At 32.4% G+C, this 20,862-nt stretch overlaps 1 protein-coding gene across 3 annotated transcripts in view; it reads left to right on the top strand.

Annotated features, from left to right (window-relative positions):
* Positions 1-20,862, top strand: part of TMEM68 (transmembrane protein 68) — a 34,484-nt gene that overhangs the window by 7,940 nt on the left and 5,682 nt on the right. The window contains exons 1-5 of one of the 3 annotated variants that reach the window (XM_051970183.1): positions 8,978-9,185; positions 10,418-10,585; positions 14,605-14,798; positions 19,422-19,482; positions 20,011-20,150. In XM_051970183.1, the coding sequence (XP_051826143.1) occupies positions 10,513-10,585; positions 14,605-14,798; positions 19,422-19,482; positions 20,011-20,150 (468 nt within the window). In that variant the 5' untranslated portion in view covers positions 8,978-9,185; positions 10,418-10,512. Of the gene's footprint in view, positions 1-8,977; positions 9,186-10,417; positions 10,586-14,604; positions 14,799-19,421; positions 19,529-20,010; positions 20,151-20,862 lie in introns of those variants that run through there. The other 2 variants (XM_051970180.1, XM_051970182.1) reach the window with 2 other exon arrangements.

Raw genomic sequence — 20,862 nt, forward strand, 5'->3', positions numbered from 1 at the left:
CTAGTGTCTTCCTTCTCCCATTAGGGTATTCTTCCTGCAGTCTTCATTTTGAGAAAGGACCCAGCCAGCCATGCTTGAGTCTCAGGACTCAAGAGAGTCAATGAGACATTATGCCTCAGCCTTAGGCCCTTTTTTCCAACTGCAACGTCTTCTACCACTTTCATTTTGGGGAAAAGCCTAAATAAGCTGGATTTGAGTTAAACCCTTCTAGATTTCTCAGTCTGCGGTGCCACCAGCTATTTTAAAAGCCTGGGACTGTCTTAATTTCATATTTGTGTGCCCAGTGTTCAGCACAGTACTTGGCACATAGCACTTAATAGCATCTTTCTCACTGATTTTATTCATAAACTGGAGGGACTTGTGATAGTGGTAAAGGGCTTTATTCATCCAATATGAAAATTAGTGGAAGAAATGCATATTTTAGTCCTCAGTAGAGAAAACATAGTGAATAAGTGATAGTCACCCTTTGAGGAGGTTTCAGATGGAACATTATATAGACTTGTTAATTTTGGATCATATGGCAAAACTAGCATTTTATAGATATTGAAAGGCAGATTGGGATTTGAAGTGATTTGTTTACCTCAGAGCTGCCCCCTCACCAAAGATCTTCAAAGTTCCATTTCTTATGAATGTTTTAAAATGGATTGAAGAAATGTATTGGACTAAATGTCCTCTGAAGTCACTCAAATTCAGAGATTCTGTTTCTCCTGGATATATTGTTATTTGGTGCTTCTTAGATAAGAATGATAAGTTTGTATGTTTGTTTTGCCATTCTATTTTGTGAAATTTAGATACAATTTAGTTTTTCTTAGAAAAAAGCAGAAAAGCTTTGAGGAATGTCCTAGATATCTCTTAGAGTATATCCTTATTTCTTAGAAAGTCTATGTAGAAGTAGATCCTTTGTGTAACTTCTATTCCTTTATATTCAAAATCATGTGGAATAGTCCAGAGAAAAATGAATTCCTTAAATTGTAATAAAATCACAGAAGACATGATGTACTATTGAAAAGATAGACTGAATTTTAAAATAATATTAAACTTAAGTTGCCATTATTGCTTATCTATTTGTATTGCTGTATTTTTGTTACTTTGAACTTACAGTTTGAGACTCCTTTAAAGACTGGAATCATGATTAATGTAATTCTCTGTTAGTTACTTCAACAAAGACTTAAAACATTTTTGAAAAGAATATTAAAACTGAATTTCCTTTTCTGAAATATTTTAATTTTTTTTTTCTGTTAATTTGTGAGCAAAATAATGATAGGGTAAAATGAAGGAGATTGATGTAGGACCATTATTAAAAGAAAACCTTTTTAGTATAGTAGACATTCAATAAATATTGGTTAATCAATTAGTATCCCATTGCAATACTTTGATTCTATTTTATATTCTTGGGAAATGGAGTATTTCTACTATGTGACCTCCTCTATTCAGTGTACTCTAGTGGCTTCCTAACACCTCCTGGATAAGATATCAAATCCTTTGACTTGTAAATGTTTTATAACCTGTATCCTTTTTATTTTTTCAGTCTTCTGCTTTACTTTCTGTCTACCTTCTCTGCCATCCTGTGATACTTACTTTCTTGTGGTTTCTTGAACATGACACACCATTTTCCAACAATAAGTGTTTTTACTGGTTGCCCTGGAAATATCTTTCTCCTCATCTCAATACCCTGACTTCTTTGGTGTCCTTCAAGTCTTGGCTGAAGTCCCATTTTCTGTAAGAATCCTTTCCTGGGTCTAAAGTCTTAGAATCCTCTCTCTAGGATTATTTTCAATTTATCCTCTATGACATATAGTACTTTGTTGTTTCACCCACTAGAAATGGGCATATGGAGAGGTAATATTGTTTTTTGTAATGTTTTTCTCTAAAATGTAATCTTCTCTGGGAGCAGGTTTCTTGGGGGGCTTCTGGAGGCAGCCTAAGTTTCAGTTCAATGTAATAATCATGTCATATTCAGCCAGGAGTTAAAGTCCAAATCCTTTATTGTTTCCTTTTAAGTCTTGTCCTCTTCATTGGGCCCAGTTAGCTTTCTTAGAAGCCTGTCTCTCTCCTTGGTTCCTGCCGCTAGTCCTTTGCCTCTGCCAGCTTCACCCTCTAGCTCCGAATGTCTCCAGCCAGCACAAAGAAGGTCAGGACTCTAATGTGATCTATCAGTCAAAAAGCCATCATATGGCAGAAAGGGATTACATGATCAGTCAGCCAAAAAGCAATCAGATGGCAGAAAGAGATTACAATTGGAGAGAATATAGGCTTTTTAACCTAACAGAAGGGCAGTGTTCAGTATAAGCAGCTGCAATATATTTGAAAATCTGACTCCGCCTCTGAGAGTGGGCTTGTCCTTTAGTTGGCTCCTCCTTATATATGCTCTCAAGGTGTGAATCTTGTGGAACTCTAATAAGTACTAAATACATCTAGAGAATTGTTAAACACTCTGCTAAACATTCATTGTCTCTATCAATTCCACTAACTTAGTACCTTGTAAGAATTCTAACACATCCCGCTTTCTTTTGATTTAGAACATAGGTGGTCATGACCTCCCTGACTTCTCAAGGAGGTGAGAACCCAAAAAAGAAGGTGATCACGCCTTCCCTGCCTGCTCAAAAAAGGAGTGAAAACACCATCAAAGGAGGTGATCATGCCCTCCCTGACATCTCAGGAAAGGAGAAGAAAACACCAGAGGAAATGGGAAATCAAATCAGATTAGCGGGTTTCTGAAGGGGCTCACTCTTAAAACAAATATACATAAATCCATCAATATGGGAGGTATTACACATAATTACATAAATTACATGAGCACATAGTAACATAACACAGGCTAGTAGTGATGTAACAAATAACATGAATCAACATGAGGAATTATACATGTCCATAAGTCCTAGAAATTGTCCAAAAGGAATCTATTGTCCATTAGTTCATGTGCCAGGAATCCAATAATTCCTGCAAGCTTTGAAGTCCTGCAATAGTCTCATCTTGTGTTAGGGAATCCAATGACTCCTGCTGGTTTTCAAGTCCTGCAACAGTCTCATTATCAGCCATGCTCTTTCAGTGTCAGATATTTAGATCTTCTCCTTTGTTTTGAGGTTTTTCTCCTTTTCTGTCTCTCTCCAGGTGCTCATTGCTACCCATCTGTTTCCTTCCCCATCTGTTTGCTTCTCCATCTGTAGGAATATAAGCAAACCCTCTCTCCTAGGCAGTTAAGCTATCTAGTCCCTTCTATTTACCACTTTTGGGATTTCTCCCCATCATCTGGCAAATATATTGCAGCTGCTTACACTGAACACTGCCCTTCTGTTAGGTTAAAAAGCCTATATTCTCTCCAATTGTAATCTCTTTCTGCCATCTGATTGCTTTTTGGCTGACTGATCATGTAATCCCTTTCTGCCATATGATGGCTTTTTGACTGATAGATCACATTAGAGTCCTGACCTTCTAAAGACTCTCTGGGTGTAAACTCAGCTGCCACCATGCCCCACCTGTCTTTTGTATGATATCTTAGAGCTGGACCCTGCCTCTCATTTCCCTGGGTCAGCTACATTCTGAGGCCCAGTGGAAGCCTTGGTTGCATTTTGGACATGGGGTTTTAGGTCATCTCTCAACCTGTCTTCTCATTCTATCTCCATATCTACACTGGGCTCTCAGATGTCCTATTTTTCCACATTGCAAACATCGATGACTCTCTCTAGAAGTCCCTTGCCAAGAGGGACTCTGTCTTTCCATGTTCCCATGTTCATCATAGTCTGGGTATAATAAGCATTTGTGCCCCCTATGGCACAGCGTCTTATGATCTCCTCTAAAGGAGCATCTTTGTGTAGTCCCCATATAATTCTTTTGCAAACCTCATTAGCATTTTCCTTAGCCAGTTGTCTGATCATTGTTTCTGTAGTTGCATTTTCTCCAATGGTTCTTGTGATACCTGTCTGCAAACATCCCACAAAATCAGCAAAAGGTTCATTGGTACCTTGCTCTATTTTTGTGAACACTTTCCCTCGATTATTCTCTGGGAGGGTATCCCAAGCTTTTATAACAGCAGTTGTGATCTGTTCATAAGCTGTTGTGGGATAATTAATCTGTATTGAATTCTCTCTGTACTGATCTTTACCTGCTAGTTGGGCAAAAATGATTTGCACGTTAGCTCCTGTTTGCCTATTGCATCTGGCTTGAATCCTACATAATTCATGATACTCCGAAAGCCACAAGAAGTTTTGTCCAGGTTCTAAACATGTCCTTGCTATGGATTTCCACTCACTTGGGGTTAAGATTTCATAAGACAAATTATCTAGTAACATCTCAACATAAAATGATGTAGCTCTATAAAGAGTGCAGTCTTTTTTCAAATCCTTAATTTTTTCCAGATCAAAAGGAGTGTATCTTCTCCTTTTTTGACCCGAAGAGTCAAGCTCTTCAATCACAGGGCATGCATTTATTTTTAAATCAGATACATCCTTTCCTTCATTTTTTGCTTTAATCAATGCTTTTTGTAATCTTATCATAGGCTGCTTCATTAGGTGGTTGTGTCACTGCCTCTCCCCCTCCTCCTTCTCCCTCCACTCATGAAGGGTTAATTGAAGGAAGTAGGTCAGGGGATGGGAAATGCTCCTGTTGCGAAGTGCCACACTCAGAATTATACTTAACTCCATTCTTATCTGATTCTTCATCCTTTTCACCTAGTTTAGTTGGCTCCTTCCTCTCCTGCTGTTTTCATCTTTTTAGAATAAGGAAAAATTGTGATACCTGTCACAAGGATAAGGTTCCTTATTCTAACACATATAATTTCTTAAAGCCAGTTGTATTAAATTATATGTATAAAGTGTATTTTTGGAAATTGAGTTTGGATTAGAATTGTAGTATTCACCTAGTTGCTCTCCTACTAATTTCCACTCGTCTGGATCCAATTTTTTTCCATAGAGAACCAAGGAGATGTGTACTGTACAGTTTCTAAAAGTTCAGTGATCTGCTCATAAATTATAATTAAACTTTGGCTTTCATAATTTTGACAATGCTCTCTAAACATTTTCCTTGAAGAGAAAAAGAAGCCTGTTTTCTAAACATCTGTTCCATTTTAGCTGAAATTATACTTTAGTTCTTTAACAAAGTTTCCTTGTTGTACTCACCCTAATTTCTGGGTTGAGGAGACTTTTCCACTGAGATCAGGATCGGAGGCTTTTCCACTGGAATCAGGATTGTGTCTGTCCCAAGTTTGGGTGTCAAAATGTAATTTTCTTCTCTAAAATATAATCTTCTCTGGGAGCAGGTTTCTTGGGGGGCTTCTGGAGGCGGCCTTAATTTCAGTTCAGTTTTTGATCTTTTCTTGTATCCTTCTTACTTAACACAGTGTCTGGCACTTAACAATTACTGACTTCACTATTAAAGAAATTTTTTCAGATAAATGAAGCTAGCCTAGCTTCTTTTTGTAGGACAATGCAGTAGCTCCAAAATATGTTTGATGGTGTTTTTCTTTTTTCATTTTGGGCATTTCTTATTGCTCAGTTTATTGGTCAGTTCACTTTTCATCCACTCCCCATTTTAAAAATCTGCTTTTCTTGTAAGAACTGAAGAGGAAAACAGATAAGCTAAGTTTAATATATTAATAGCCTTAATTTACAAATGAATCCATAAACTGCATTAACATTGCTTCACTGTTGGTGTTAGGGAGCAGGGTACTTTGGATTTTGTATTTATTTTGCTCTGTTTTTTCTTACTGGTTGAAGGCTATATCTATATAAGTAGGATTTGAGGGGATTTCAGATAGCTTTATGTGTTTCATGTTTGTAAATTAATTAATTCTAGTTCTGCTATAATGAAAGAAATAAAATGTTCTATAGATAACTGTATTAAGTGACTTGCCTGAGGTTATACAGGTAGTAGTAACTGTTGAATTTGAACTCAGATCCTTTTAACTTTAGAACTGGTGCTATATCATACACATAATGCACACATATATGCTTGCCATTTAGCTGCCTGAGGCAATTGGGATTAAGTGACTTGCCTGAGGTTACACAGCTAGTAAGTGTTAAGTGAATGACATAGATAACTGTGGATGAAGAAAGGGAAAACACTGTCAGCCTTAGTTGATCATTTCTTTTCAATGATGACTTCAGATTACAAATTTTTTAACTATTATTTCTCATATCTCTCTGCTTGATAAGGCTACTTGAAAATAAGATTGCTATTAATTCATATACATTGCCTTTTTCTGAAAATTATACTATTCATTCCAATGCCTCTCTGAAGGATATTAGTTTCTTCTCTTTTAAACATTAAAAAAAAAAAAAAATGGAAGAGCAAAAAGGTTAAATAAGTGTTCAAGGGCATATAGTCAGGAAATAGCAAAAAATGGAACCCAAAACTTCCTTCTTTTAATCTAATCTCTTATACTTGTAGATTTGAATTCACAAAAATAGCATATTTAAGATAGAAAAGAGAATTCATTGTATAGTAATGGCAGAAGTTTCTTGATGAACCATTTTTTTTTTCTTTGATTCTTTGTATCTTTGGGACATAGCTGAGTTGTTTGACATACTAGACATTTAAAATGAACAAAACAATTCATTCTTTCCCAAAAATATATCCTTTGTTTTAACCTCGACTAAAACCTTTGTAGTCGCTCAGCACTCACACTTAGAGTTGTCCTCATGTCTTCACTGTTCCTCAATCCCTTTATTCAATCACTTGCCAAATCCACCTTCCAATTTCGCCATTCATGGGCAATTTTCCTATAGTAAGCCTTGCTACCTCTTAATGCTAACTCTCTTAGAACAAATATTCTTGAATCTACTCTATCCTTTAAAACATCTTCCATACACCTGCCAAATTGATACATCTGAAGCACAAATGTGACTATTCAGATAGCATTAGTGGATTCCTATTTACTCTGGCATAAAATTCAAATTCTTTTTTATATTTAAGTCTCTTTTCAGTAGTTCCAGCCTACTTTTGTAGGCTCCCAGGCTTTCCTGCATTCTGAAGTTCCAGCTAAATTGGGAGCAAAGCCAAAGTTCGTTATGTAACCCAGAATCATAAGAATGGGATAAAGTATGTGAGTGCCCACTAGTCCACACATCAATAAAAGACTCCTCATTACATTGTACCTTATTAAATTTCCTCATCTGTAAAATGGAGATATTAGGCACCCACCTTACAGTAGGGTTGTAAGAATCGAAGAAGGCAGATGGAAAGTGTTTAGCAAACTTAAAACTATTATCATCATTGTTATTATACCTGAAAAATGATGATTCCAGTTCCTTTTTAAAGATCACTTCATTTTGAGGCAGTCCATTGAATAGTACCTTTGTTAGGAAGTTTTTCCTTTTATCACAAGAATTTGCCTCTCTACTGTTGCTGCACATGTGCCTTTGTATAGACTTTTTCAGTGCCTGAAATGTGTTTCCTCCTTACCACCATGTTTTAGGGTTCCTAGATTACTTTAAGTATGTTCAAGTACCATTTCTTACAACAGACTTTTCTTGATCCTCTAACTCCTAAACTATTTATATACTTTTTGCATATATTTTGTGTTTACTTCTCTGAGGACATCTTTGCCCCTATAGAATGTAAGCTTTTTGAGGACAGAGACCATTTTTGTTTTTTATTTCTAACATATAATACAATATCTGGCACATAACAGGCACTTTCTGATTGCTTGTTGAAGTGCATTATTCCTTCTCATATTTCTTTGTATGTAATGGCACATACACAGAGATTCCTGTTCTAAATTGTAGACATTTTGGTTCTGAAAAGCATATTGTTAGGAAAAACAATTTCTTGATCTACCTTATCTAGTCTTTTGTTCCCTCTTCCCCCTTAAATTGTTTTAGGAAGCTGAAGAAGAAATTTATTGGTAAAGTTTATGTCTGATGATGGAAGAGGTTCATAAATAGCAGCTATTCTTGTTTACCCGACTCTCATAGTTTCACATTAACAAAGGGAAAAAAAATCAACATCTTGAGAGCAGCTACAAGCTTTTTGTCAGGAAGTTAAAGTAAGATTAGTTGAATGATAAAGTGAAATTATAGTTTAGATAGAATTTCTTCTCTATTATGTCTTCTCATTTTCTCTATCTCTGAACTTATAGGAAACTTCTACTATGTTGGGCAGGAATTCAAAATGGTAGGATATGTTGCTTCTTACCAACTTTCCAATATCTTCATGTGATAAGTCATTGAGATTACAACAAACAAAATTATTCAGGAATAAAGAATATTTTTCATTTATTCTTGTGTTGGATAGGAAAATCAACCAAACAGTGTTTCACATCTGCTGGAAGTCCTCGAAGACTAACAATGTTATTATGCATTGCAACACTATTGAAATAAATAGCTTCTTATATAGTTGTACTTAATTTTTGATGTATTGCTTGAGTAAATAAAATTTTCTCATTTTTGAAGAACACCTTTAAATATAATAAAACTGTATTTGTTAAGCCCATAAAATAAGGTTTTTAATGTTCATCTGATTAAAAAGTTTCATTTTGTGTTCTTGGGACTTGAGTATAAGAGAGAGACATTTTTTAAATGTTAGCAATGATTTGGTAAATAAGATATTTGGTAACTAAAGTATTTTCTGAATTGTCTTAATTTGGCGATTAATTTACATTGATTAATCTTCAGGATGAAATTATGTTAGGGTTGATGTCATTTCTTTTGTCCCTTTCCCTTTTTCTTTTTTTCAATCACTTATTTAAATCAGGAATCATTTGTTTTAATTGCATTCCACATCATTTCTCAATCTTTTTTGTTTGCTGGGTTTGTTTTTTTTAAAAGAAAGATTTCAGCTCTGAGGAGTCAGTGGTTTGACTCTACAAAGACAACTGACTCAGGGAAACCTCTGTGTGAATAGCAACTTTTTCCTGTATGATAAAATAAAGCCTATTTCATTTTGTGTAGTTTTAGTTGGTGTTTTCCATGGCTAGTGCCTAACTCAAAATGAAGATTTGAAAAAAAAAGTCTTTTTAACAGATTGTTTTCTGCATCAAGGATAGTGATATACCACACATGGAGACTGATATCATATGGCACCTAAGAGAACAAAGACAGGAAAATTAGCCAGATTGGACCAACTTTATTTGGAGAAGATAGTTCTGGATGCAAGACAATTGTGAGGATACTGAGGGACTAAAGGTGTCAGAAGGAGGGAAAATTAACAAAGTCATGGAAAAAGATCTGAGACGTTAATTCAGAAAAAAGGTAACCAGTATATATGAAATCTTTATGAGAATCATCTGTGTACAAAACTAAGAGCCTTCTTAAAGGATGTAGTAGTAGAGAACACAAAGGCTTTCACAAATAATTTACTATCTCGTGTTTAACAGAAAGCTATAGATAATAGAAGATTCCATTGCTAATTGTGTTTGCTGATTCTAATAATAACATTTGATTCAGTAGACAAGACTTCATTTTATAAGTTCCATTTACCAAGATCATTCAAGGTTCCTTGGAAGGTATAACAGAAATAACTGCTCAGTGACCTTATAATGATAAAGGAAGCATAAGATATGGACAAATATATTTGTCAAAGATATTTTATTTGCCACTGTGCTAAAGGAAATCCGACACAGTTCAGGTCAAGGAGAAATTCTCAGTAAAGTATTTGGTCCTCCAGATACTCTGGTTTTTAGATGAAATTGTGATGATTGCCACAAGTTTTAAAACATTATAGTCTCCTAGAAGAGAGCTTTAATCATTCAAAAGATTTTGGCCTTTCTATCTACATAGAAGACCAAGTAACTAAAGAATCTCTTGCTCAGATTTTAACATGCATAAATGGATGGATACTCTATGGTATCTATAGTGTTTGCCCAAAAGTATCTATATTTGGAAAAAACAATACAGTTGAACAATGAACTGGGTCCCTTATTGAAAAAGAAGTGAGATGGGCTGTGCTGATTTCAGGAAATTTTAGACCTTTTACTGGCCTTAGGCTTTGCATGAAAGCAAAGGTCCATTACATTTTGCCTATCAATGACTAAAATTTAGAGGGACTTTGAATAAATACTGCATGGGAAGGCACATGGTAGGTGTGAAGAGGCCATAACATATGAATGATGAAGAACTCCTAACAAGTACTATAGTAAAAGGATGACATAAGATGTCATTCCTAGATATTCGCAAAAGAAAATAGATTGGTCATGTGGCAATAAGTAGGAATGACAGATAGACATCCTGAATGCCCCTTTGGAATCCCCTTCATGTCAGGAGACATCAAGGAAAGCCTCCAGCATGTTGGGAATACCCCTTCCCCTCTTAATAGTAAACTTGGGATGACATGGAGAAGAGTCATACTATATATCTCAAATAGTTTAAAAGATTTTTTAAAATGAATTTTAGATTGACAATTTAGTTTATGATTTTCTTAAATAGTGGGATTTTAATTATCCTGATGAATGTTATTCAGTTAGCTTTTTTTTTTCCCCTAACAGGTTATGAAGTTCATGGGATAGAAAAAATACCAGAAGAAGGACCAGCACTTATTATTTTTTACCATGGAGCCATTCCTATAGATTATTACTACTTTATGGCTAGAATCTTTATTCATACAGGCAGAACCTGTCGAGTAGTAGCTGATCATTTTGTTTTTAAAATTCCAGGTAAATTTTTAATTGTAACTTTAAAATAATGAGTTTCAGAGTGATGCTGATTTAATAATATGTGAATATCATGGTATAATAAAGTTAGCAAAGGAACAATTTAGATTATTGTTTTGTTATGCCCAACTGCATAAAGAAATAAGTTTTGATAGTTTGGTGCAGACAAAATTTAAAAACCTATTTTTTTCTCTGTAAAAACCTAGCGTATTTATTGATAAGAGAAAATTTTGTATCTCCTAAACTTTGCCAGATAAATATTGCTACATTGAATATTATTTTTGCCTTTGAGTGAAACTTAACAAATTACATTGAATTGACATGAATTATTCTTAATAATATCATATATTGTGCTTTTATAGCAGTTTTCAAAAAAAATATTTTTTAAAGCATTGTTAAGTAGGTTAGTTCAAGTTTAATTATTCTCATTTTACAGATAAGAAAGCAGGTCCAGAGAGTTAAGTGAATTTGAATTTCTCACAATCACAGATACCTGTTGTCCCCTATAGTATAGAACTGAACCTATTATGTAGGGAAAGAGTAAAACAAATTATATAAAATTGGTCAAAGAAAGCATTGCAATTTCAAATACAATATTTTGATTCAGCCAGAGTCAGAATAGATTTGCTAGGGTTCTAGGGGAGCCAAAAAAATCTTTTTTAGAATGATCATATTTAACATTATTACGCAAGTGAATTTGCATTCTGTTTTATTGAACAGCATTATATATTTTTATAAGATTTTTGCAGAAATTAAGGATAGAAGACTTAGGAAGATGTCCTATTTTCATTTGTCTTATTAACAATAGATCTTTTTGGCTTATCAAAATAATAATATGGAAATCTAGATTTGATGTTTCTATCATTTTTGTAAAACTGACTTAAAATATTTTTAAGAGCATCCTCATAGTTTACAGTTATTTCCTGCCAAAGTATTAAATGATAATAATGGAAAATGTTATTGTGTTTTTAGCTTTGCAAAGAACTTTAAATACTTAATCTCATTTTATTCTTATGGCAACCTTCTGAGGCAGTTTAGGTAATATTTTGCTCATTTTGCAGATGTGGTTACTTAGGTTCAGGTTAAGAGGCTTGCCTCTGTTCACACAGCTATCAAGTGTCATAAGCAGCATCTGAATCCAGGAAAACACAGTACCTTTTTTTCCCCTTTCTTCTAATTATGTTTATGTACTTCTTAACATGATATATCTCTTATACAATGTAAGCACTTTGTCCAAACTTTTAAATTTATGACTTTGTAAACTCAGCTAGGGGTAAGTAGGTGGTGTAGTGGATAAAGTGCTTGATCTGGAGTTAGGAACCTTGCTGAGTTCAAATATGACTTCAGACAATTAACCACTTGTGTGATCCTGAGCAAGTTGATTAACTGTATCTGCCTCAGTTCTCTCATCTGTAAAATGAGCTAGAAAAGGCAAGATAAACTACTCCATTATCTTTGCTAAGAAAACTGCAAATGCAGTCATGGAAAGTCAGACAGCATTAAAATAATTGAACCAAAACAAAAATCCTCAGCTTAGTGTAGTTTTCTAATTATACTATAATATGTGTTCTATATTATACTATATATAATTATAATACATAACATATTTTATATGCTGTAATAAATGTTGGTAGAATGAAAGGAGTGCTAGCTCCTTTTCCTGTTAAACACTCACCCCTTACCTGCATAAAATTTTGTGGACATAAAATGTATTCTAATAGCTTTGTAATTCCTTACTTAGCTTCCCCCTACCCCCTCCAGTTTAGAGGCCAAGCATTTTAAAAAATACTTATATTTTGGGAAACTTATCTATGTTTTTTGACATAGCAGAGTTTATTTCTTTATAGTAGTTGGATATTGACTTATCCAACTACTTATCCTATCTTATCCTATCATAATTAAAGTTTCATGCTGCTGGTTTGGAAATAACATTAAAATTTAATTTTAATTAAAATTAACTAAAATTAACTAAATTAATTAAAATTAACTAAAATTAAAATTTAGATTGAGCCATTTTCTTTTCCTGAAAATATTCTGTGGAAAAATTGATTTTAAGAAATAATCATTTTCTGTTTCATCAACCTGATAGATTGCCTACTCTTGGATTGAGTAATTAATTTGGAATTAAGACATAACATCTCTTTAAATGGTTGTTTAAACAAATGATTTTGATCATAATAATGTAAAAATCTTTGCTGAAGAAATTCATTTTATTCTAATCCAGAGGTTCTTGAGATAGATTTTTTTCATGTAAAATGAAATAGTCTACAATGCAAAATCACTTTTAAGTAACCAAAATGAAAATGTTCAATATTCCCTACAATCTTAAAATAAAAAAAACATCCTATACCCTACATTAATAATTATAGTATCAAATTAAATGGTGTTGTAAACACATGTAAAATATCTAAGTTGATATGGGTTATACTTATGAACATAAACTTTTAAAAATATATTTTAACCTTTTCTGAGTAATTCATAAGTTTCTGAATAGGTAAATTTATGAATTTAAATTACCGACATTCTTTGGACAAACAAGAAAAAGATAACATACACTTATGAAACAATCCTTATTTAGTCATCCTTTATGAAATTATATGTAGTTAGAAATGCATTAACTTTCAATTAATCACGAAGCATTAAACATGTAATATGTATTAGTTACTGACCTAGGTGCTAGTGATACAGTAATCTTTCCTCTCCCCTTCATGTACAAAATGCAGTAATCCTTGTCCTCAAAGAGTTTTTTCCCTAGGGAGAAAAACACAAATGTGCATGTGCATGCATGTGTGTGTAAAAGCTTATGGAGAATAAATACAAAATAAATATAAGATAGTTAAATAATAATAGGTAACATTTTTGTAGTTATTTAAAGTTTGCAGTATATTGTGTGTGTGTGTGTGTGTGTGTGTGTGTGTGTGTGTGTGTGTGTAAAATCTCCTTTGATCCATCTATTCAGTAACCATGTGATAGAAACTCTTACCATTTTACAGATGAGGAAACTGAGACTAAGGAAGTTTAAGTGAGTTGATGTACAACTAATCTAGGCAGCTTTTGAACACAAGTTTTTCTGATTCCAAGTCTTCTTTTTTTCCTAAGTTACTTAGTTATCTAAATACTGGTTAGTTAAGAAAGGAAGTAGTGCTTGAACTATATCTTTAAGGTAGTGAGTGATTTTGTGAGGAAAGTACTTTTAAGTCACAGGGTTGGCCAGTGCAAAGTTAGAAAGTTAGAGGGGAAGGAGGTGAGAGAGTATCATTTATCTGCATAGACATTAGAAATCTTACTACTCTGCATAATTTTCTGCATTTTTCCTAGCATTAAAGTATATATTTCATAATTGAAGCCAAATATTTTCAGTTTTTTTAATGTTTATTTATAGCTCTGTGCTTTCAAGTTTTAACCAGATCTAAGATGTGACTGTAGTATACTATTAGAACTTTAAAAGTGGAGAATTGGGACAGCTAGATAGGGCTGTGGATGGAGCACTGACTCTGAAGTCAGAAGGACCTGAGTTCAAATTGTGCCTTAGACATTTAATACTTCCTAGCTGTGTGACCCTGGGCAAGTCCCTTAACCTCAATTGCCTCACCAGAAAAAAAAAAAAGAAAAACTGGTGAGTTGATATTGACCTAACTGCCTAGATTCTAATGGAATCAAGAATCAAGCTAGTGGTTTGAAATGTATTATTATTATTGGCTTTTCTTAATTGTAGAATAAAATCAGTATCAACACCTGTCAGCAATGGTAGGTTTGCTGTTGCTTTCTACTAGCATGGAAACCATTTTTTTCCCTCCTTACATTTGTTTGAGAAAAGACATTTTCAAATTTTTAGTTTATTTGTTTGAAAGCTTCTACCAAGTTTGTACAAGACTCAAGAGCATTAATTGAAGGATGTTTAAAAAAATTAGTACAGAATTATAGTGAATCTAATTTTACTTTGTGGGGCTTTTTTTTTTTTTTTTTTTGAGAGCTGAAACAAGAAATACTTCTGATCTAGTTTAATTCTTACATTTTGACAGGGTTTAGTCTGTTGCTTGATGTATTTTGTGCTCTTCATGGACCAAGGGAAAAATGTGTTGAAGTACTGAAGAGTGGCCATTTGTTAGCTATTTCACCAGGTGGAGTTCGAGAAGCTCTTCTTAGTGATGAGACCTACAGCATAATTTGGGGAGATCGTAAAGGCTTTGCCCAGGTTGCTATAGATGCAAAAGTGGTAAGTCGTGTTTACAAAATTTATTACTAAAGTGAAATTGTGTGGATTTTAAATAGTTACTTTTTTTAGTACAATAACTTAAAATTTATAAAATTGTTATTTTTATAAAAATATGATTTTTTTATAGATGTGTTGTGAAATTATTCCTTGAAAAGTGAGAATATCATCTCTGGAAAAAAAAGTCTGGAAATTTGGCCACTACAAATAATAATGTTTTTTACAGTGCCAAATCTAACCTTTTCCCTCTAGACAGTAAAATGTTTGTTCTTCACTCTTCAACAGCATGTTATTTTATTTTGAGGTAGAATTTGTGTGTGTGTGTGTGTGTGTGTGTGTGTGTGTGTGTGTGTAGAATTTAAATTGATGGATTCATACTATTTGCTACAAAGGGTTTCCAGGAACATCAATTTTCAACCTGCTACCAGAAACAAGTAGAGCTCTTTCTCTATCCTTGATGGCTGTTTGTGAAGAATTAGAGCATCTTTGACTACATCACTTTTTATTGTAGACAGCTTAAAATGTACACACTTAAGATACAATTTTATGTTAGCATTTGACCCACGGATAGTAGGTATAACTAACTGAAAAAATATTCCCAAAAGACAAATTCACAATGTACTGCTGTTCTTTTAAAAATGTTTGATTATTTAGTACTCTTTAAAAAAAAAAAAGAAAGAAAGAAATATTTGTAAATACTTTTAAAATAACATATTTTTATTATTTTGTCTGATATTGCTATATTTTCATAAGGCACACTGATTGGCATAATATGAATTCTTTTCTCCAATGACCCTATTTACCTATATAAGCAAGAAATCAAATGGTCAACTCTCACATAATTTTTATTTGTGAATGGTGAACAACTAACATTATTAAGGAGAAAAAATATAGATTTTGTAATTTTAGGTGTTTTTGAAGGATTCTTTTTTTAGCCTTTTATATTGCCAATTAATATTTTTCATTATCCATGTTTTCTATCTTAAGAATCATTTGTTTTATTACAGATTCTTTTCCTTTGGGTTTCCATTCATTGGTTTAGTTTCAACTTGTCCAGTAGAAAAAGAACTCTTTGTATATTTAAAATAGTATAGTTAGAGCATGGTGCTCGTGAAATCAAGGTTCAGTTTAATTCTGCAAAGAGCTTAAGAATCTCATGTGGGCAAAAACCTATTATATAGGAAAATTTCCTGCAGGAACAGTTAAAGTTTTAAAAAATAAAATTGATCTTTTTTCACATAAAGTTTATATTCTGTTAAATTCACAGTCTTATTATGGACCAGTTAGCTTCATATCTGCACTCCAAATCTGGTTGGCTTTCTTGCTGATGAGAACTTTTGGTTATAAGAGAATACAGAATAAAAATGAGTAATTGTCATATGCAACCCATCACTTCTCTTGGAAAAAAGAAAGTAGATGTCTTTCATGATTAATATTTAGGTATATTATACATAAACACATATCTAATATCTATATTACATATATATGCATATATAGATATATAGAGAGGTAACATACCTATAAACACATACATGTATATAACATATGATACCAACAACTATAACATTTGTAATAAAATTTAAATCACTAGTCTCTGTTCTCTTTGGTGTTTGTAGGCATATAACACTTGATAGTAGCATTGATTTAGTGTTTTAAATGGCACCCTAGTGGCCAGGAAGATTTAGCATAGTTGCTCTATGTACTTTAATTTGCAATTAGGAAATACATAGTGACCAATTGCCATGTTTCTTATTAAAAAAAAAAAAAAAATTCTGTTCACATAATACTGAAGGAATTTAATTTTTTTAATGATTTTTTGATAAGGTTTTATGTAAATTTGTGAACTTTGAGATGAAAAGAAAAAAATAGCAGCATATTTACATAGAAATTAATGGTGCTTCATATTAGGGTTATTCAGCAAGAGAAATAAGAAAAGCTAAAAAAAACCCAACAGCATTTCAACATGCTAATTTTTAAGGTAATTCAACTTTAAGAAAATTGTTTTTTTCTACAGTAGCCAAAAATGATGATAGTCAAGATGGATTTTAAATTTTTTTTTTAAGCCAAAGCATTCTTTTTAATTTCTCAACCATTGAAGTTTTAAGGAAAATGATTTTCTTTAAATTAGAAGTATGAATAAAACCTGAAAGAAGGAAATGATGGAGAGTAAATTGTTGAATATGTTTGAAAAAAATGAGTCAGCAAGACTGGTTTGGGGAAAAACTTCATTGAACTTGAGAAACATTCCTTTCTGAGTGAAGAAAAAGTTTCTAGAATAATTGATTTACAGAATAGTTTTACTAGTTTGGATTATCATCTTCATAAAGGAATAAAAAAAAAACCCTAGTCATTATTTTGCTAATTTTCACAATTTTGAAAGATAAATAGGTGACAAATATAATTATGCTTAGGTTACAGATGAGGAAACACAGGCACAGAAATGAAGGGATCTGTTCACACAGCAAGGTAGGTAGGTGCAACAACAGAGAAGAAAATAGAATTCAGGATTCTGTACTCTGCTTAACAGTCTGACTGCTTAACACAGTGAGTCTCTCGATCTCTATAATTTAAGGGATTTTTCTAGATAACTGAGTGAAATCTTTCCTTGACACATGTAACATTACAAATTTCATAGAGGTCCTTTCTTCAGTATGCCTTCTTACTCATGAATCAAGGCAATTAGAGATATTATTAGAAAATTAACTAGATTTATATTGTAAAATAATGACTATGTTTGAGTAAATGAAGTTTCGAAATTGATCAGTTTTAAATTCAGAATATCTTCATTGAAAATAACAGAATTTTTGATGTGATGTAGATCTTCCCTTCCTAGAACATTTCTTAGTGGGAAATTTTGTTATTTGGGGAAAAATCTTAAGAAGACTTTGTGTTTAAATGTAAAAGACTTCTTCTAATCAGAATAATTTAATTGAAAATTACAAGACCTTAAATCAAGAAATGTATATCTGAAATTCTTATTGTTAAAACAAGTTGTAGAAACTATTTTTTTGTGACTTTAATACTCCAAACAAGAATTCAAACCTAAAAATCTTTTGCAGATTAATTAAAAAGGCAGGATATTTATTTTCAAGCTAGTTGACTCAAAAACTATCCAGTGCACTTACTTATCAAGTAGAGTGATGATTTAGTCCATCCATAACCTGTCCTTCAGCTTTATCCTGATCTTTGGAAGTGGCCCTACCAGGTTCAGTTCAAGTGTATGTGGCTGAAACATTCTGTTATCTTATTGAACTTAATAATTGCATTACTGCAAAGTATGATTTTGCCTCTACCTTTTAAAAAACATAATTTTGGCTTTTGTTAACATGTTTTTAGTGTCTTAGAGTGATGTTCATTTGGCTTTAAAAGAATAAAAAAAGAACTCGGCTATTCAATCATATGGGGATAATGCACAAAGTCAATAATTTACCACAAATTTTTAATTCTTAGTCTGCTTTTTGATGATTAATAATATATTTTTGACTGGCCTAACCCAACCATTTTATAAGTAATTTTAACAGCAATCTAGTTGGTCTTCTTGTCTTAGTTTCTTTTTAATCTAAATGTCAACACTGTCCCTCTCCAGAGTCTTTAAAATTAGATTACTTTTAATTTGTCACTGTCCTTAAGAGTCTACATATACTCACATATCTTATTTGCCTAGAAAGGTAAATCTGCTATAAACAAAATTATAGAATGTATTTTAAAGATTGTATTGATTATCTGTAATACCATTAGTTCAGATAACTGTGTTTACTACATCATATAGGAATAGCAGGGAACCTGCTACGAAATCATAATTGATAGATACTCTAGAGAAAGATCATCTTTGCTGATATATTAATTAACATTTCCCATCCAATTTTTCTAAACATTTTGTACTTAAGAGTCACACTACTTATTTATGAGATAATTCTTCTATAACTTTATATTTCATAAATTTTATTATCTAACATATTAAACCATAAATATACAGAAAAAATAAAAATCAGTGAATAAGGTCCAAAATTGATAGAATGAATGTATTAATGTCATTTTTCCTTTTCTAAATGTTATATTGCTATTAGATTTGTGTACATTATTTATGTTGGCTTAGATTTAAAAATCCTTATCAAAGAAAAGCTTTGCTTATTTCCATAAATTGATAGATTTTTTTCAAGTTCCATTAGCTCTCAGATTTATTTAATTTACCACATGGAGAGTAATTTTGTCAAAGTATGACCTGTAATCATTCTCTTCTTGCTTCCTCAGGGAGCATATGGAGTTTTAGGGTTTTTTTTTGGTCTTTCATGTAAGCCAAATTAATTTGCCAATTTCCACTGATTATGATGAGATTAATGAATTGATATTTTGAATGTCAAGAAGCAATCGAAGGATGTCAGCCAAATTATTAAAATATATTTTGTTTTTTACCACTAGAGGGTAATATTTCTGATTTAGAGTTTTGTTAGTAAACTGAACTTGTATTGTGGAGATGTGTTGTATGATATTTATCTTGTAATAGTTTTTTGGTTTTTTTTTTGTAATTACAACATAAATGCTCCTAAATCCAAAAGCAATTCATTGATATCCATTAAACTATTTTAGCATTTTTGTTATTTATTGATATTTCTTATTTTCCTTTAGCCCATCATTCCTATGTTTACACAAAATATTCGAGAAGGATTTAGATCACTTGGAGGAACAAGTAAGACGTACATCATATTAATTTTCTCAGTTGATTATTTTAAAAGGTATTTTTTACATTTGAAAACTGTTTCACAAACACTAGCAAATTATTATGTTGTATAATACTTGCTTTAAATGTAAATAGTAACTTATGATAGCTATTAATGTTTCTTGAGTTTCCAAATTTGAATAATGGCATATTATATATACATGTTAAAGCATATATGTTGTGGGTCCTAAAAATCTCATCTCTAGTTTCTTAGAAAAAAAAATGTATGTGTGTGTGGGCATACATAAGTAGGCACATCTATGTATATATGTGTACCTATATGTTTTTCAAATGGAGATCTATCTGTCTATCATGTAGTTTGTCTTCTCACCTTAACTTAGAGAATTCTAAGTTTCAAACATAAGCTTTGGGTTACTATTGATTTCATATTTAGCAATTAAGAAAGTTGTTACATACTCCCATTTATCTGGAATACTTAGGAAGTTATTTTGTAAACATTATTTGCTTATTAAAGGATATTTGTTTATTTTAAAACAGGTTTATTCAGATGGCTTTATGAAAAATTCCGATATCCATTTGCCCCTATTTATGGAGGTTTTCCCGTCAAATTACGTACATATTTAGGTGATCCTATCCCATATGATCCAATGGTGACAGCAGAAGAACTAGCTGAAAAGGTAATTTACTTTTTTATTTTAAAATCTCAATACATATTTTGTCTTTTATTTTATATTACTTATATAAGAGAAAAATGTTATAGTTTGTTCCTTCCCATTCTAGAAAAATGACTTAGGTACAATATAAAAAGAAACATATCACTAAACTGCTTTGAAAAAAAATGCATGGGTTAACTCACATTAGTTATTTTTAGCTAAGAACATTTGAAGGAACTGGCTTCCCTGAATAATATTAGGACACATACCCAATTTGAGAATTCCTTAGTTTTCTGGTAGCTTATACTGAGGGGAAGAATTGTGCATATAGATAATTAGTTAGGAAAGATGAATTCTTAACAATTTGGGGGGATCAGGGAAATTTTTATAAAGGACATACTACCTAAGCTAAGCCTAAAAGAGATTAAAGAAGTCTAAAAGTGAAGATCAGGAAGGAAGAGCATTTTAGTCATGGGGGATGACTTGTATGAATACATGAAAATAAGATAATATATTGTGTTTGGGGAATACCTAGCAGTTCAATCTGACTGGAATGTATAGTTTATAAATGGTATTCTAATTAATAAGAATTATAGATTTAGGTCTACAAGGAACCTTAAGTCTACTCTTACCCACTACCACCACCACCAAAATACCTTTCTTTGGCCAAATGTCAAAAGCTGCAGTGAGGTCAAGAATGATGACTGAAAAGCAACTGGGATCAGCATGCTAAAAA

This window comes from Antechinus flavipes, chromosome 1, assembly GCF_016432865.1.
Source record: "Antechinus flavipes isolate AdamAnt ecotype Samford, QLD, Australia chromosome 1, AdamAnt_v2, whole genome shotgun sequence".
Lineage (NCBI taxonomy): Eukaryota > Metazoa > Chordata > Mammalia > Dasyuromorphia > Dasyuridae > Antechinus > Antechinus flavipes.